This window comes from Scophthalmus maximus, chromosome 7 (assembly GCF_022379125.1).
Source record: "Scophthalmus maximus strain ysfricsl-2021 chromosome 7, ASM2237912v1, whole genome shotgun sequence".
Taxonomy (NCBI): Eukaryota; Metazoa; Chordata; class Actinopteri; order Pleuronectiformes; family Scophthalmidae; genus Scophthalmus; species Scophthalmus maximus.
In genome coordinates, this window is record NC_061521.1 from 6,666,165 (window position 1) to 6,682,414 (window position 16,250).

Consider the following 16,250-nt stretch of genomic DNA (forward strand, 5'->3'; position numbering starts at 1 on the left):
AACTTACAACTTCCATGATCACAGCTCAACACAGAAAATAACTGCCTAAATAAATTAGCATTTGAAAAATAAATAAATACTGACCGTCTCCAGGTTTTTCTGTGAAGTAATGCGGACATCAGTGCTCTTGAATGTGGCCGCACCAGTCACTGGACTACCATCAGTGACTGTCCGGTCAGTCAATAAAAATCACGTACAAAATTTTGGCAGCCACATAAGTACGTTGCCTGATTGAAAAGGAGCATCCAAAGTCACGCACAAAAACAAAACTACAAAATCCCCAAAGAATCCTTTGGTGGAAATAACTGAGTCACAGGCCTGATTTGACCTCAGCCACGATAGACAAGTACAATAACCCATCCGCAAAGACCACCGAGCTTCAGAAAGTAAGAGGACATTTAATTCAGTAATAATCAGACAAAACGTGGGGGTGGAGTTGTACCGTCGTCCATGAATAGCTTATTCCCTTTCCAACGCTGGTACAGAAAATTGAGTTACAAAAAACATTTTCTTTTGGAATCAAACGCCAAAACATTGAATCATTTGTTGGTTCAGTGGAGAGAAGGAAGGCTTTATGTGGTTGGTCTTGGTCAGTCTCAGATATTCATGCAGTGATACTCATTTTAAGATCAGCCCATGGTCGCATTTGCTCTGTAGGCTAACAATCGGCTTGGTTCATATATTTGTAATGTTAAAAAAAACCTCAGACGGACACTTGTCTCAGAAGCTGGTAGAGACCAAACCGAAGCTCAAAGCTCATAGATCTACAGAGGCCAGCAGAGTGGATTTGATTTAGTAGATGGACACGGAACAAACTGGACTGAACATCCCTAACCATCACCACCACAGCACAAATACCTTCAGTGGTGAGGGTGTGTCACTCTGGTGGCTGCTGAGAGACACAACAGTGCAGGGAGGAAGAGTGATGATTCGTATTTTTTGAAGGCAAATCAGACACTGCAAAGAATATTATGAGTGATTTTTAAATCATCCATCTTAACAATTGGCAGGTAAACACTAGAATGTCACTTTTTCAACAAGTATACCAGGAATGTGCACTTGACCACACCACCACCACCACCACCGGGTTTCCTCCACACGGAGCTGTTCTCAGTCTGAACCGTCCCAAGCAGCTCATATCAAGACTGGACAAATCTATTCTTTACACAAATGTGAATCACGTCGCCATCTCTTATTATTTCATGTGCCTGCACTTTCCTTTCCACCTCGTTTCCTAAATCTCTGGTTAAAGGGTTCTGCAGACTGTTGTGATACTTCAGCCGGCAATGGAATTTTCTAAATGTGAGAAGTGTGTGGGAACTACTGGTGCTGGGTTAGCATGACTGCAGCTCCATAGAAGGGCGGAGAGTGTTGGTACGGCTCCGAGGGAAATAAACATTACCATCATTTGACTTTCATAATAAATAATACAATTAAAAAAAGTCAGTAAAACATCTCCACAGTGTGGTTTTTAGAATGTGTGTTGAATTGGAAGGAGCAGCTGTGCTCAGCGGTTGGTCGGGGGCACCAGTCAGCTGTTTCCTGTTCCTGGGGTAATTCATCTTATGTTTTCTGTATACTTTTGTTTTTATAAAATATTTTATTCATACAATCATTTCTTTAACTATAGCAACATTACTATTTAATTTTGAGTGGCAAGATATCAGTCGCACATCATCTCGTAAGAACAATAGTATATAAACAAATGCAGGAGAAAAAAACAAACTAGTATCCATTTGAGTACGTCTCAGTTCATCCTGTGTCTGTACACTCGTCTGCGACTGTCAGTGATGAGCCGATGGGGAGTATTGCTGGTCCTGGTGGGGGCGTGTGATTGGTTCAGCTCTGAGCAGCGGCCTCTACTGACTAGCCAGCGGGAGGGGCCCTGCGTGACAGAACAGGCTGGCCATTGGCTGGCATAGGAGGACCCTCACGCCGGCCCATTTACAGCTGGCTCTGAGGACACGGGACTCTGGTCCAGTCTGAAAACAAAGGCAAACAGACAAATATGTATATAGGACATAAATAAAGATATTGTCTTACTCTCAAACACATTTCTCAGAGTAGAATTGATGTGCAGTACTGGACGTTTGAGGGCTTTCTTCGTTCACTTACTTGGCCTCCTCTGTGGCTGCCCCCTCCTCCAGAGGACCGTTGGGAAGCACCACAGTGGACCGACACTTGTCACTGCGGACAGGAAACACATCAGAGGACAGTCAGCATCATATTCACAACTCAAGTTGGATCGTGTTCAAAAGGATACCAAAGGGTACAATGCAAGCAGCAACAACTAAGCAACACCAAGAATTTTGTGAAAACAAAAAGTATATATATAACCCCCCCCAATATATCAGTAATTCTGATCAGTTGTTTTCAGTTTCCTTCAATATGTACCAAGTGGAGCAAGAATAATAAATCCTCTGACCACTTTGGGTCTCATCATTATGCATATTTTCCCCCAAAAAAATTAAACACGTTGTTTTTGTTCATGTCAGTTTACAGGACGTTTGTGACTCGAGGCAGATCATACAGCAGCTATCTTTTACATGCATGTAGTAATTTGATTTAATTTAACTGATGCATTGGATCAAAAAAACTCAACCACTGTGATCAAAAATAAATGATTAATCAAATGTGTATTTAAGTTATGCATTCCAGAGACATAGGGTTAACATTTTGTAATAAAAAGATCCATATATTCATTACTGATTTTGTCCCCTACATTTTCTAATTATTAAATTTTTATTTACTTGGGTTTTTCTACCAAAATTGCTCTCACAATGTACTTCCTGCATTCAAACCTTTAGTGACTGTTTGAATTTAAAGCCGAAGTGCGTCATTTTTGCACTTTTCTGGCGGCATCTGGTGGTAAAGTTGCAAACCGCAACTCCATTTACGGTTTCCTGCAACGCTCAAAGTTCAATGCGTATGCGATGTATTCTGGACCGTTTTGTGCAACAACCGTATTCAACACGACGTAGAAACATGGAGACTCACACGGAGGTCGGGTCCACCTCATGTAACTATATTTAACTCATCAAAGTTGATTATACTAGATGCCTGGAAGCGCTGTGAGAACCATGTTTTTTGATTTCACCAGTGCCTTCAACACCATCCAGCCGGTGCTCCTGGGGGACAAGCTGGAGCACTCAAGAGTGGATCACCACCTCACATCCTGGATCATCGACTACCTCACCAACCGCCCCCAGTATGGGAGGACAAGGGACCGTGTCTCTGATACAGTGGTCTGCAGCACAGGAGCACAACAGGGAACAGTCTTGGCTCCTTTTCTGTTCACCCTGTACACTGCAGACTTCATGTACAGCACAGCCACCTGCAGAAGTTCTCTGACGACTCTGCCATCATCGGCCTCATCACAGATGACGATGACAGGGAGTTCAGAGAACTGACTCAGGACTTTGTGGACTGGTGCCAGTGGACCAACCTCCAGATCAACGCTGGGAAAACCAAGGCGCTGGTGGTGGATTTCCGCAGGCACAGTCCCCCCCCCCACAACTCCGTGGAACATCCAGGGAAAGGACATTGAGAGAGTGGACTCATAAGTACTTGGGTGTTCACCTGAACAATAAACTGGACTGGACAGACAACAACATGGCACTGTACAAGAAGGGCCAGACCAGACTATACCTGCTCAGGAAACTTAGGTCCTTTGGAGTGCAGGGGCACTCCTGAGGACCTTCTTTGACACTGTGGTGGCATCAGCCATATTCTATGGATTGGTCTACTGGAGCAGCAGCATGTCAATAGCTGACAGGAGGAGACTAGACAGACTAATCGGGAAGGCCAGCTCTGTCCTAGGATGCCCCTTGGACACAGTGCAGGTGGTGGGAGAGAGGAGGATGATAGTAAAGCTATCATCAGTGATGGATAACACCTCTCACCCCATGCAGGACACTGTCTCTGCACTGAACAGCTCCTTCAGCGAGCGGTTCCTTCACCCTAAGTGTGGGAAGGAGCGGTATCGCAGGTCCTTCCTTCCTGCTGCTGTGAGACTGGCAGCACTGATCCCAATAGAACACACACACACACACACACACACACACACACACACACACACACACACACACACACACACACACACACACACACACACACACACACACACACACACACACACACACACACACACACACACACACACACACACACACACACACACACACACACACACACACACACACACAGGACTCAACCACTGTGAAATAACTAAGTGCAATAACCAACTATGCAATATTTATATTTATCCCCATGTGCAACTATTGCTACGGCTCTGTACATATTATTTATATTTTGTACATGCATACTGTTTAAAAAAATGAATCCTGTAAATTTCTATTTTGCTATTTCTCCTATATTCTGTCCACTGTGCTGCTGTAATAAACAAATTTCCCCATTGTGGGACAAATAAAGGAATATCTTATCTTATGTTATACATTTATGAACACAGTTATGGACAATATATTCAATTTCTGAGAATAAGTTTTTCTAAATATTACACACTGTAGCTTTAAAGTTAAATGAAACCCAGGTCACAAACACCAGATGGCGCTGTTGTGTGGGTGCAGCTGGCCAAGCAGAGAAGCGCCCTGTTACTTCAGGATTGTACGTTTCTTTTTTAGCACTGTGACGCATCGTTTACAGATAAATCTAATTGACCAAGCTCCTATTAGATTTTAAATTCTAAATAATAAATAATACTTGTAAGTCCACACTAATGGCATGGTGTCTTCCCACACCTGCATTAAGATGGTGATGTACTGGTTTGCTCTAATTATAGCACAGGTAAACGACATCATGTGACAGAACATTGACAAGTTGTGTGTGTGTGTGTGTGTGTGTGTGTGTGTGTGTGTGTGTGTGTGTGTGTCTGTCTGTCTGTGTGTTTGTGTGTGCGTATGTCTGACCCTGTTTTGGGACAGCAGGCTCCGGCCGAGCTGCTGATGCCTGTTCTTTCCACATCCTCACACTCCGCTACTGAGTATTTCTCTGACGAAGCACTCTTCTCTTCATCACTGGAACACACACACACACACGTAAACACACAAACATAGATATATGTTAATACAATAAGATGCACTTCCCAGCAGCGACACAGAACACAGTACGGTGTGAACAGTGTGAACAGTGAAGCATGCTGCACAGACCAACAGAGCACACAGTAAAACAAAGGATGAGGTGTTGGAATGGGGGAACTGAACTGAACAGTAATGTTGGGAGAAGCATCAAAATGTACAGCAAATGGAGAACGTCATTAGTTTTGGTAGTTTACACGTCAGAGCCACTGATTAGACCAGGATTGGTTGAGCCAGCCGTCAGTCTTGCTTTGTCTCAGAGAACCACCAATGATCTGGATGAGGCCGCAGGCAAACGCCCAGAAACACCCAAGTACAATACAACGTCTGTGATGACACGACAAGTATTCACCATTATAGTCATTCCAGAGAACAGGCTACCATGCTACGTGAAGACATCTGTGCCCAATTACAAATCTGTGGTTATGGTTGAATATTGTTGTATTAATATATTTTATTTTTATAACAACAAGTGCTGATCTAATCTGCAAGATGATGAATACTGCCAACTTGAAAAATGTAGCTGTCTTCTCCTTCGACCAAAGACTTTGGATGAGTTATGTTTTAATCACAAAGCTTTTTGAGCTTTTCACTGATAATAGGCCCAAGATATTTAAGCAATTTTGTCTTTCGTCTGATACAGTATATTAGTGTTGGCACAACTGAATTAAGCACACGTTAGGGGACATAAAATGAGAAAAGATAAAATGACAAATGACTAGCAAAGAGATAGCACAATTTGTAGCAAAGAGACCCAAAGTTTTACTTTTAGAAATCATTTAGTATCTGTTATAATGACAGTGTTGATTAGAATAATTTTGTTTTGCATCAGGTCTGTTTTCAGGAGTGAAATTAAGTTGCGTGTGAACAAATTAAAAGTTTTTAAAACACGCATACATGAGGATTGGGGCCTTAATGATCAGAATTATTTTCCCACTGGTCTTTGAAGACATACCCCCTGAAGGGTTGGATCATGTGTAAATGCATCATATTAATCTGCTGTGCAGCTTTGGAACTGTTCACACATTAGACATTCTTAAGCAGTTTTGCCTTTATTGTGCATTTTTACAGCAGTGACTCAATCCTATCTATTTTCTTAAGATGGAGATCGTGGACGAGGGCCAACACTAAGGCATATGTGGGCAAGATACTCCATTAAAACAAAGAAGCTAAAGCTCTGCTGTGGTGAGGCTCTTGCTGTGAAATTTGAAATCATAATTGAGTTTTGTTGACCTGTTGAGATAAAAGTCATCTGAAGATCGAGTAAAGTAGAAAGCTGCACTTGGACGACACCTTCGGTAGAAACACATGCAGAATGGAGATAATGAAAGAAAACGAACAAGGAGCTGAAACCAAAAAAGAAGATCCAAACTAGGAAAAGAAAAGTTGGTGGTTGACGTGACAACAAGACTACATCACGGCTGCAGGCTGATCTCTGATTGGCTGTACATACCGATAAGATTTCAACACTCTGAAGGAGACCACACCCACAACGCACAGCAAGAGAGAGAGGGGGAAGCTCAGGTTGTAAGAGTTGCTCAGTTCATTAGACACACACACACACACACACACACACACACACACACACACACACACACACACACACACACACACACACACACACACACACACACACACACACACACACACACACACACACACACACACACACACACACACACACACACACACACACACACACACACACACACACACAGCAGCATCTTCATCTTCATCTTCATCAACAAGGGGACAGAGGACGACCAAGCTTTTCAATATGAACACACTGTGAAATCTGCCAATAACTGTTTGTAGTAGGCTGTAAAAAGTTTTGTTAGTTTAGTAAAAAATATTTTTAAAATAGTTTGGAGCTGAATGCTGTGTAAGATCCACAGCTACATTAACACTATCAGAGACTCCTGGAAAACGCTGCTGGTCCAGGTGTGTGTTTAAGTCCAGACTTACTGTCAGTAACTGTTCCACCACATCAGTCCAAGAAAAGAAATCCCTTCTCTTATTTTTCATCATTGCTGTTTCTCCCTGCAAGTTGTCAGGTAAGTGTTTCAGCACGATCGGGTGTAGATGTTGCCAAACACATGAAAACATTTTCACAGGCAGCCTTTCCCTCCCACTTAAGTAATGGATTAATCCCAGAAGGCTGCTGATGTGGAACTTTTCTTATTATGAATGTGACGTCATTGTCTGAGGGAGGAGAATTTGTTTGGACGACTAAGCACAAGAGCGGTCGAACAGGAGACTTCAGCTCTAACACTATAGACTTTGCGAGCTTGTATGGGATGTTTCATACAAGCCCGAACGTAATGAGCCATTAGTTTGCAGTTCTTATATGCAGCTGTTCATCAAGTGATAGACAAACTGATGACACAAGCAGCCACTGTGGTGATGACACCATAACAGGAGTGTTCCAGGATTCCCCTCATCAGGACCACGGAACCTGATAATAACAACACCCAGTCACAGATATTTTTGTGTGGGAGAATTTGGCAAACCTCTTGAAGACGGCGGTCTCTGTCTTTGCATCAACGGTGAGGCTGACCGTTTCTTTCATGGAGCCATTGATGACCGTCTCCGTGATGCTGCGCTGCTCAGAGCAGGCGGCTTCCTCCTCCACGTTGGATCGCCCACAATCCTTAGGTGAGGCGGGGGAGGGAGACGCCACAGTGGTTCCCAACCAGCCGCCACAGTCTGAGGGGACTGAAGAAAGATGACAGACGGGGTCAAAGTCAACATGTAGGAACTCACAGCTTCCCTGAAAGGAATCACATTAGCAAATTTGAATGTTTAAGGGCGCCATAAATGTGTGCGAGTGTGTGTGTATCTCTCAAGATAACATGGGTGTGCATAAGTTGCACTCTCTGTCCACATAGACATGCAATTGTACACATCTCACCTTCAGGCTGCATGGGTGCATTGACCCCCAGAGGGTCCATTGTCTCAATGCTGGTTTCCATAGCAACAGGAGAGTTGCATCTCAGCGGGTCTTTAGGGCTGAAAAATAGCAATCTCCATTTTCACTCGGTCACACAAGCAGCTAAAAGCAAGTCATGTTGTCCTGTAACTGGAGCCCTGACACCCTGAAGAGCAAGTGCCAGGCTGTCGGGACGCCCTACCTCACAGGGGTGAAGTTGGAGAAATCAGCCCAGCCTGTTTCGGAGGTGGATGTGGCAGCAGGAGAGGTGCTCCATGATGCCTCAGGAAGGCCTTCTGTTGTGGAGGGGGAGGGGGAGGAGGAGGAGGACAGAGGGCAGGAGGCAGCAGGCTCAGTGGGGCTGGAGGCTGGAGCTGTGGATGTACCCGTGTCCATGGGGATGTCGTCGAAGTTGGCCGTCCACACTGGCCCTGAGAAAAGAATGATCAAATTAAATACAGGAAATGAGTCATGAGAACTTTAAGTATTGATACAACTGTGGTTTTCCTGTCAATGAAAACAAAGAATGAATTGAATCACATTTACACAACTGCTGGACCATTTCTATTGCTGCAAACAAAACCCACTGAAACCCAACCTAGACCACTTTAAAACCTAATTGATTCATTATCTATAACCTTGAATTGGCTTGTTTTTTGTCTATTGTGAACAAAGTCCAGACAAACATTCATAGTGGTTGTCATTTGGATGTAAACCAACCTGTGTCCACCTCCATACGGTCATCGGTGCTGGGGTTGGAAGCTTCAAATGGATCTCTCTTTCCATCCTCCTCCTCTGAATCTGTGCTCTCCTCGCTGTCGGTGCTGCCTGAACTCCTGAGAATGACAACACATCTGGGGTCATTTACTATTCCTTTGAGGAGAGGGACAATTAGGGGTGGGAATCTTTAGGTACCTCACCTCACCATTTGATTCAGAGGCTACAATTTGATATTTTCCTTTCTATACATGATTCTTTTTTTTAAAAATCCTTTACCATTTTGTTTTGATCAATAATGAGAATACACAAAAACATTTCTTCCATTATATTTTATTATTAATAATAATCAATGGAAGAGATATGTCCACTGGAAGGTTATATTTGCCAATATATTTCCCAGTAAAAAACAACATCAAAAGTGAAAAGGTGTAAAAGTGTAGCAGCATCCTTGTAGTTGCAAGAAAAAGAAAAGTCTTTAACGTGCTCTAAACTTGTGTGTGTGTGTGTGTGTGTGTGTGTGTGTGTGTGTGTGTGTGTGTTTTCAGCTGACCTGGGGCGTCTCTGTGCCTCTGGTGCGAAGGTGACATCTTTTTCATCCCAGATATCTTCCTCATCTGAACCAGCATCTTCAAACTGCTGGATCTTCTCCTTACAGCGGGCCTCAAACAGAGCTATGTTCGCCTGGAGAATCACACACATGGGACATGTACTTGATTAAATGGCTTCACTGACAGCATAATCATGCTGCACTGTATTTCAGCTCAGTTCAAATGCATTTAATCAAAACGAAACCTCATACAGTTGTTGTACAGGAAGAAGTTCTTATCTCACTTCAGAATGAATGGTAACAGTGATATCAGGACATACAAGATGTGTCATATTCATTCACAGCATATTTTAAATTGCTCCATGACAATTCCATTTCCTCCTCTTATTCACTGTCTGAGTATGAATTCAAGATTAATAATCAAAGTACTTACACTTTCATTTGTATTCAGTGAAAAATTGATGTCTGATATTCTATCAAAGGGAATACTGCAATGTTAAAGAGAACAGAGTTTAGTTCAGTTAGGGTCGTTAGGCATCCACATATATGACTACACACAAGCACAAAGGTTGTAATACTTCATGGACAATACTGCAGCAAACAAATTACACACAATTTAGCCCCACCCCCCAGGCCAGGTTCATGGTGGAGTGCTGAAGTAGCACTTCTGTTCTTTACATGCCTGTTTGTTTTGTAAAGCACAGAATCACGCTGAGGCTCCAGCAGGAGACACAGTTGCACTTTGACAAGAAAGACAAGATGCTTTCTTCCAATCTCGCCTAGTTTCCTGAAACATTGTTCTCACACAACAATGAAAATAGTACATCAATGCTTTTGGTGAAACCTTTTGCCATTAAAGTTACTGAAGTCAGGTGACAATAATATGTTCAAGACTTAGTCTAGCTTAGCATTAAGACTGGAAATGGAGGGAAACTGCTACCCAAAATCTTCCACAGATAAAACTTCCAACTACTCTAGTGATAAATACTAAAGCTGTATATTGATTAGGGCACAAACACCAAAAAATGAAAATAGTATTATAGTATTAATCACATTTGACTGAAGCTAGGCTCACATTTATCCTTTTGATTTCAGTTTTTGGGCCAAGCTAAACTTAAAAACACACGGGACTCTACTAGCAACCTGTTCCAAAATATTAAGATTGTCATCTGATTTCCTAATCCAAACTTTCAGACTGTTGCCTGTATGCATTTTATTTGATGTAATTTTGCTGTCTTTTATCTGGACCCTGAGTCTGAGTCTCTCTTCACAAGACCTGTCAGGAAGACAGCTTCAGTCTCTCCACTGGGAATCAAATGCAAACCACTAACTACTTAATACCCCCACATCAGCTCAAGACCAAGTCAGATGAAGAATAGACCGTCACACCTGCACATACAGGAACCCAACAATCCCATTACCATCTGCCCACCGGCCTACAAACCTACACATCTGTAATTCTCTTAATTACTCATTCCCCCTATTGAAAACTGAAAGATGGAAAAGGTCCATATTTACTAGAGAAATGATAATAGTTGTATCCAAAATGACTCTTCTAATCCCACTTTACTTGCCAAATTGTGCATTCATGAGAACTGACTAGTTACTGACCAGTGCGTTTCTGACACTCAGCAGATGTCCAGTGTATATTAGTTACTCTACATGGACAAGTCAAATAATGTCCAGGCATCTTGACTGCAATGACAGACCATCCCGAATACAGCACTTCTGTGAATTATTCACTTTATAACAACAATTTTTTTTTTCCCAGTAAAATTTTCATCAAATTTTGTCATTGTTTTTGCAACAAATAGTCCCATCCAGAGCTGTCAGAGAACTTCAGACAGACAGAAATGCTGCTGTGTGCTGCCACTTTTCATTACAATAGCAACATTGTTCTTTCAGAGAGACCCCTGATTTAAAAAGTATATTAACAATTGCTTCAAACTTCAGACAGATATTTGATAAAAGAAACTCCAGAGTGTGTACATTTTGAAGTGGATCCAGGAAGGCATACATTTTAAAATCTTATCACCTTATCCTTTGGATTTATGTTGTCCAACAATTAAAAGTTACATTATATAATGCTGGGAGTTGAGGAAAAAGATTCTGAATGTTTGTGTTGTAAATATTGATTATTTCACCCAGCTCAATTTTAGTGAGACCCCAGAGAATTTTGCAGTCTGATAATGCTAAACCCAAAATCTAAATTTAAAAGAAAGAGGATCTGCTTGTTTAAAATGAAGCACACATTTCAAATCATTGACCCACAACCTTTGCAGATGATTATACCCCCAAGACCGGCTTTCCCTAAGGAAGGTACAAAGGGGCAGCACCCAACAACATGAAAGCTGGGTCACAGATTATAGCAGTCATAGAAAATCTAATATGACGCATCTTGAGAAGTATTGGCTTTAGTTTAAGCTAAATTGTTGTTTTGTTTTTTAAACAATTGAACAAATCTGCGACGCCAGCTTTTTGACGTTGTACGTGCCCTGTCCCTTCGGTGTTACACAGTAATACTGAAGACATGCAGGATGAGTACTCACTCCACAACATCGTCCTGATCAGCAAACTCTTCATCATTGAAGCCGAACTGCTCAATAAAATTGGACGTCATTTGTTGCATCTGATAATCAGAAAAGGCCTGGCAAAACCCAAGACCAACGATAATGATATAGTCTTGGCTCTACACAAAGCTGGTCATTACTGTACAGTACAGATACATAACAGATATGTATACTGAATTTATAACATGTAAGCTTCACAGGTTAATCGCTAAAAAAAGGCACAAACATGCATTTACAGTTACGTGCCAAAACACTTAATTACTTGGAAAAAACAACAACAGGTAAATTGTATTATATATACAATAACTGGGAATTTTCCTAAATAATATTAGTAGTTAAGTAAATTAATTCAAAACAGGGTAAAAATATGTTTCTGTGGCCTTCTACTGTGCATGACCCATAGTCACAAAGTATGAGGAACAAGTTGAAAACTAGTTCATCTTTCAACTTTCGAAGATATGAATTCGATATGTACTGTTACACCTCAACAACCAACCAATGACAAGAGCTCTAAGCAAACACATCTGTGTTACCGAGTGGTTCAGTGACCAGAGAAGCTGATGTCACCTCCATCATCGGCCAGACATGTTTGGAAGGATTTGTGAACAATGCCCGACCTGACTAACAGACCCAGGCAGTGGTTTCATGTGGTGCTGAAGAGAAAAGCTGACGATTAAGGCTTTACCTCCATAAATCACATGTCCATGTGTATCCATACAATGTTCCATCTGTGTGGCTATGGGTCTGCTTCGTGTGCAAATACACATTTGTGCGTTTTGTGTGTGTTTAGGTCTTACTTGTTGTAGAGACGAGTCCTGGTGAAAGCCACTGTCTTTAAAGTCCACCTCATCATCACTGGAAGAATGGATGTGGTGTGTGTTTACCTATAGAAGAGTTCAGTTTAGCAAAAAGGGCTGGAGCTGTTTTACTCAAATGAACACAACCCAAGCATATTTGTACATTTGAAGGCTATTTTCTTCCATTTTGTGTGTACAGTGACTGTGTATTGCACTATTTGAGCAATGCTGCTGACTATGTCACAGTTTCATTTCAAATCCAACATGCTGAACTACTGAGTCAACACAATAAAAAACAACATCTCAATGTCTAAATGACTGCACTGCACATCTAACATGTATCGTGAAGTGTTAATGTTAACGTTGTTACTCACCAGGTCGATGGTGTTTCTTTTGTTTGTGTCAGACAACTGTCCAGAAATAAACGCCTCCCACTTGTCTCTGTCTTCGACTGGGAGCTCTGTATCCAACACACACACAGTTCATACTTTATCCTCATATACTGTATATCAGTGGTGGGCCATCTGGCCAAAAGGTCATATGACCATCTTTTGGGAGAGAATTACGATCCACAATCGGAATCACAATTTTTTTCTCACCATCACCAAACGTTTCCACAGATAGCTCGTGTTACCGCCATTACTTGAAAAACATTTTTTTGCAGAAACTTCCCCGCGACCCGATAGATTTCTCTGAAGGTCATATGCCAAATTAAGATGGATTCCGATATCAGATCGTCAGATCGCCCACCCCTACTGTATATTTAACAAAACTGATGAATGTCAGATGGCACAAGTTAAGTGATGGCCCAGAAGGATTTCCCCACAGCCAAAACAAAAACAAAAATAAAAAACTTTACATGACTTCCAGCCCTTACCGGAGATGAGCTGTTGTATCTGCGGTCCATTAGGGCCTTTGTCACAGTTATGAACTATAGAGTTGGCTATTCTGGTCAGGTGACCCATGTAGCCTCGTCGCCGACCACCTTCAGCCCTGTAACACAGAAATACAGTTGTATGAGGACATCCTATTATGAATCATTTATTTTGACTTTGTCTACTAAAGTCAAGCATCACTCTCTAATCTAGTCTGAACCACGACCACAAGTTATTTTGTCACGTCGTATTACACTTGTAACATTTACATACATCAACACAATAAAACTGTTACAATTGGCCAAAACATCTTATGTCTCACTTTGCAGCAGAGCAGAATACTCACTGTTCTTTCTCATTGGAACTCCAGGCGTCTGCAATTCTCTGAATGAACTGGCACTTTTGAAACAGCTGGTGGAGAGAAACATAAGCAAATTAAATACAAGTAATTTAGGGTGTCTACCTTATAGTGCACACTGCACTCAGATACCCTTGAAAAAATGCCTTCACTAATTGTGAATAGTTTTGAGGTCTGCCCTTTCCAAAATAGAAAAACATATGGATTTTGCAATACAATATACAGTCCCAGACTACGGAGATAAATTATGCTTGATATAAACCAGATTCCCTAGGGGAAATGTGCCCCGGTATATAACTGTCCTGTAAGGATTACAGTCTTCACTAAGGTGTTTTAGTTTAACTTTATAGTCAGTGCAACTAGTTCGGTCATGGAATAACAGCATCATTACCAACATTGTTGTATTTAGACTGAATGTTAAGCAGTTAGTATTTGTACCCATGTAAAGTTTGGAACAAGATGAAACTGTGACCGGTAGTATTCCGAGAATTCTCTTACATGTTTGATGAGGATGCTCTCCCTTGCATGCTCCTCCTCTGTGTCTGGCTGGATGTCAGTGGGGGCGGGGGGCATAGCCAGAATCATGGCTGTGCAGATCTCCACCTGAATGTGGAGGAAGTTGTTCCAGATGTATTTGAAATACATGTCCTGAGGAGCAAGGAAAGGAGAGACATTAGTACATGGTTTGCTGGGCTCCAGACTATCTGGTTTCACTGGTGCGCCTAACTTTTTCATTTGGGTGCACCAACACATAATTTAGGTGCACCCAAAAAATTTCGCTGCGCCTTTTGGCACCGCAATAATACACCTATTATACCTTTTTCTTGACAGTTCCCATATACATTTGTAATTTCTTTACACATGGAATTTTTCTTTACACATGGAATTTATTTTATTTTATTTAACAGGAATAAAGGATGAGGATGATTTGGGATCTAAATTATGTAAATGGTAACTTATCTTTGGCGATATTATAAGCAGTGTTAAATTTTATTATAATTTCTGACTAGAAGCAGTGAGGAGTAGAATGGACAAATGTTTTGTTTTTCAGACTGTACACAGTACATTGTTGAACACTGTTGAACACTGAACAGCTCTATTTTGAACAAATAACTAATATAAAGTACATGATGTTGTGTGTTGAGTGATGGGACTAACATAAAGCCCATCATATAAATAAAATAACACAACTCTATATGTACAGACAGACTGTTGGACTCTACTGTTGTAAAGGGTTGTAGGTCTTTCGCTATGAACAAGGTCACAGTGAGGTGTCACTCATTCACCCTCTCCTCAGTCATCCTCCTACTAGCTGCAGCTGTTGTCTCTGACTTGGACCAGCAGAAGTTGAGTTGACTTTGACTTTCACTAAATGTTTCCACAGATCGCTCATGTTACTGCCTTTACTTGCAAAACATTAGCTAAACTTGTGGCAACGAGCGTTGATTTTTTGACCGGTTCACTCACTGCGGCATCGCCACACGGAGCTGGCGCCGGTGCTGCCACCGCTCCGACGCTGCTAACGCGGCAGAGGTGCTAATGCTCCGATGCTTCTAACTCTTGCAGCACAGATAACGTTGGAGCTTATCGATTCTACGGTCTTTCATGATATTGCCCTGGGGCCCGTTTAATACCGGATTTCGATGCCCATCCCCAACTACCAACATTTAGCGAATAAGAATACCAGCATCAGAGACTAAGGCCCGCCCTTCTCTGCCGTGGTATTCTTCTTCGCAATAGGTTGGTGGAAAAAAAAACATAGCGCTACACACAGACAGACCAGCTAAATGTGAGGCGCACCGGTGCGACAAAGAGCCCTGGTTTGGATTGTCTCGTCCTGAATATTGTTGTCATACTATCCTGTAGAAAAACGGCATGCTTAAATGGTTCAACACTAAACTTAGATTTCAAGCTGGAAATTAAAAAACTAAAACCATTCATATCAAAAGGTGTTTTGCAGTTACTAATGTAGCCTCGTGTGGACCCACAGTGTGGCTGCCCTCAGATAAGATAAAAGATCTTTTATGTATGAAAAGTGTAAAAACAAAAGATCATTAGAAAACTGTGGTAGGACACATTTAACAGTGAAAGGCACAGTCCAGGCCATCATTGGGAAAAACCATCTGACCATGTAGCAGTCTTTGGCTGCTTACTGGAAATGCTCATTTGGGCGTAAAGCTCTCTGTCACAGTGGCCACTGGTCAGGTGACTGAGTTATTGTAGCAAGTCCATTCCTTTATCACTCTCATTATCATTTTCTGTCTTTTTGAGGTCATCATCTGTGGCAGTCGCATTTCTCGTCTGTGTGACAGCTAGCTCATATCCCAAAAAATGTGTGTGTGCATGACATAGTCACGTTAC

General features: G+C 41.8%; 1 protein-coding gene across 2 annotated transcripts in view; it reads right to left on the bottom strand.

Annotated features, from left to right (window-relative positions):
- Nucleotides 1-378: 378 nt before the first annotated feature.
- Nucleotides 379-16,250, bottom strand: part of ppp6r3 (protein phosphatase 6, regulatory subunit 3) — a 30,359-nt gene continuing 14,487 nt past the window's right edge. The window contains exons 11-25 of one of the 2 annotated variants that reach the window (XM_035642201.2): nucleotides 14,388-14,537; nucleotides 13,878-13,942; nucleotides 13,534-13,649; nucleotides 13,031-13,116; nucleotides 12,657-12,743; nucleotides 11,839-11,885; nucleotides 9,723-9,777; nucleotides 9,293-9,423; nucleotides 8,743-8,858; nucleotides 8,225-8,453; nucleotides 8,005-8,102; nucleotides 7,604-7,808; nucleotides 4,926-5,033; nucleotides 2,116-2,187; nucleotides 379-1,982 (exon numbers count right to left, since the gene is read on the bottom strand). In XM_035642201.2, coding sequence (XP_035498094.1) covers nucleotides 1,931-1,982; nucleotides 2,116-2,187; nucleotides 4,926-5,033; nucleotides 7,604-7,808; nucleotides 8,005-8,102; nucleotides 8,225-8,453; nucleotides 8,743-8,858; nucleotides 9,293-9,423; nucleotides 9,723-9,777; nucleotides 11,839-11,885; nucleotides 12,657-12,743; nucleotides 13,031-13,116; nucleotides 13,534-13,649; nucleotides 13,878-13,942; nucleotides 14,388-14,537 — 1,617 coding nt within the window. In that variant the 3' untranslated portion in view covers nucleotides 379-1,930. Of the gene's footprint in view, nucleotides 1,983-2,115; nucleotides 2,188-4,925; nucleotides 5,034-7,603; nucleotides 7,809-8,004; nucleotides 8,103-8,224; nucleotides 8,454-8,742; nucleotides 8,859-9,292; nucleotides 9,424-9,722; nucleotides 9,778-11,838; nucleotides 11,937-12,656; nucleotides 12,744-13,030; nucleotides 13,117-13,533; nucleotides 13,650-13,877; nucleotides 13,943-14,387; nucleotides 14,538-16,250 lie in introns of both variants that reach the window. The other variant, XM_035642200.2, reaches the window with a different exon arrangement.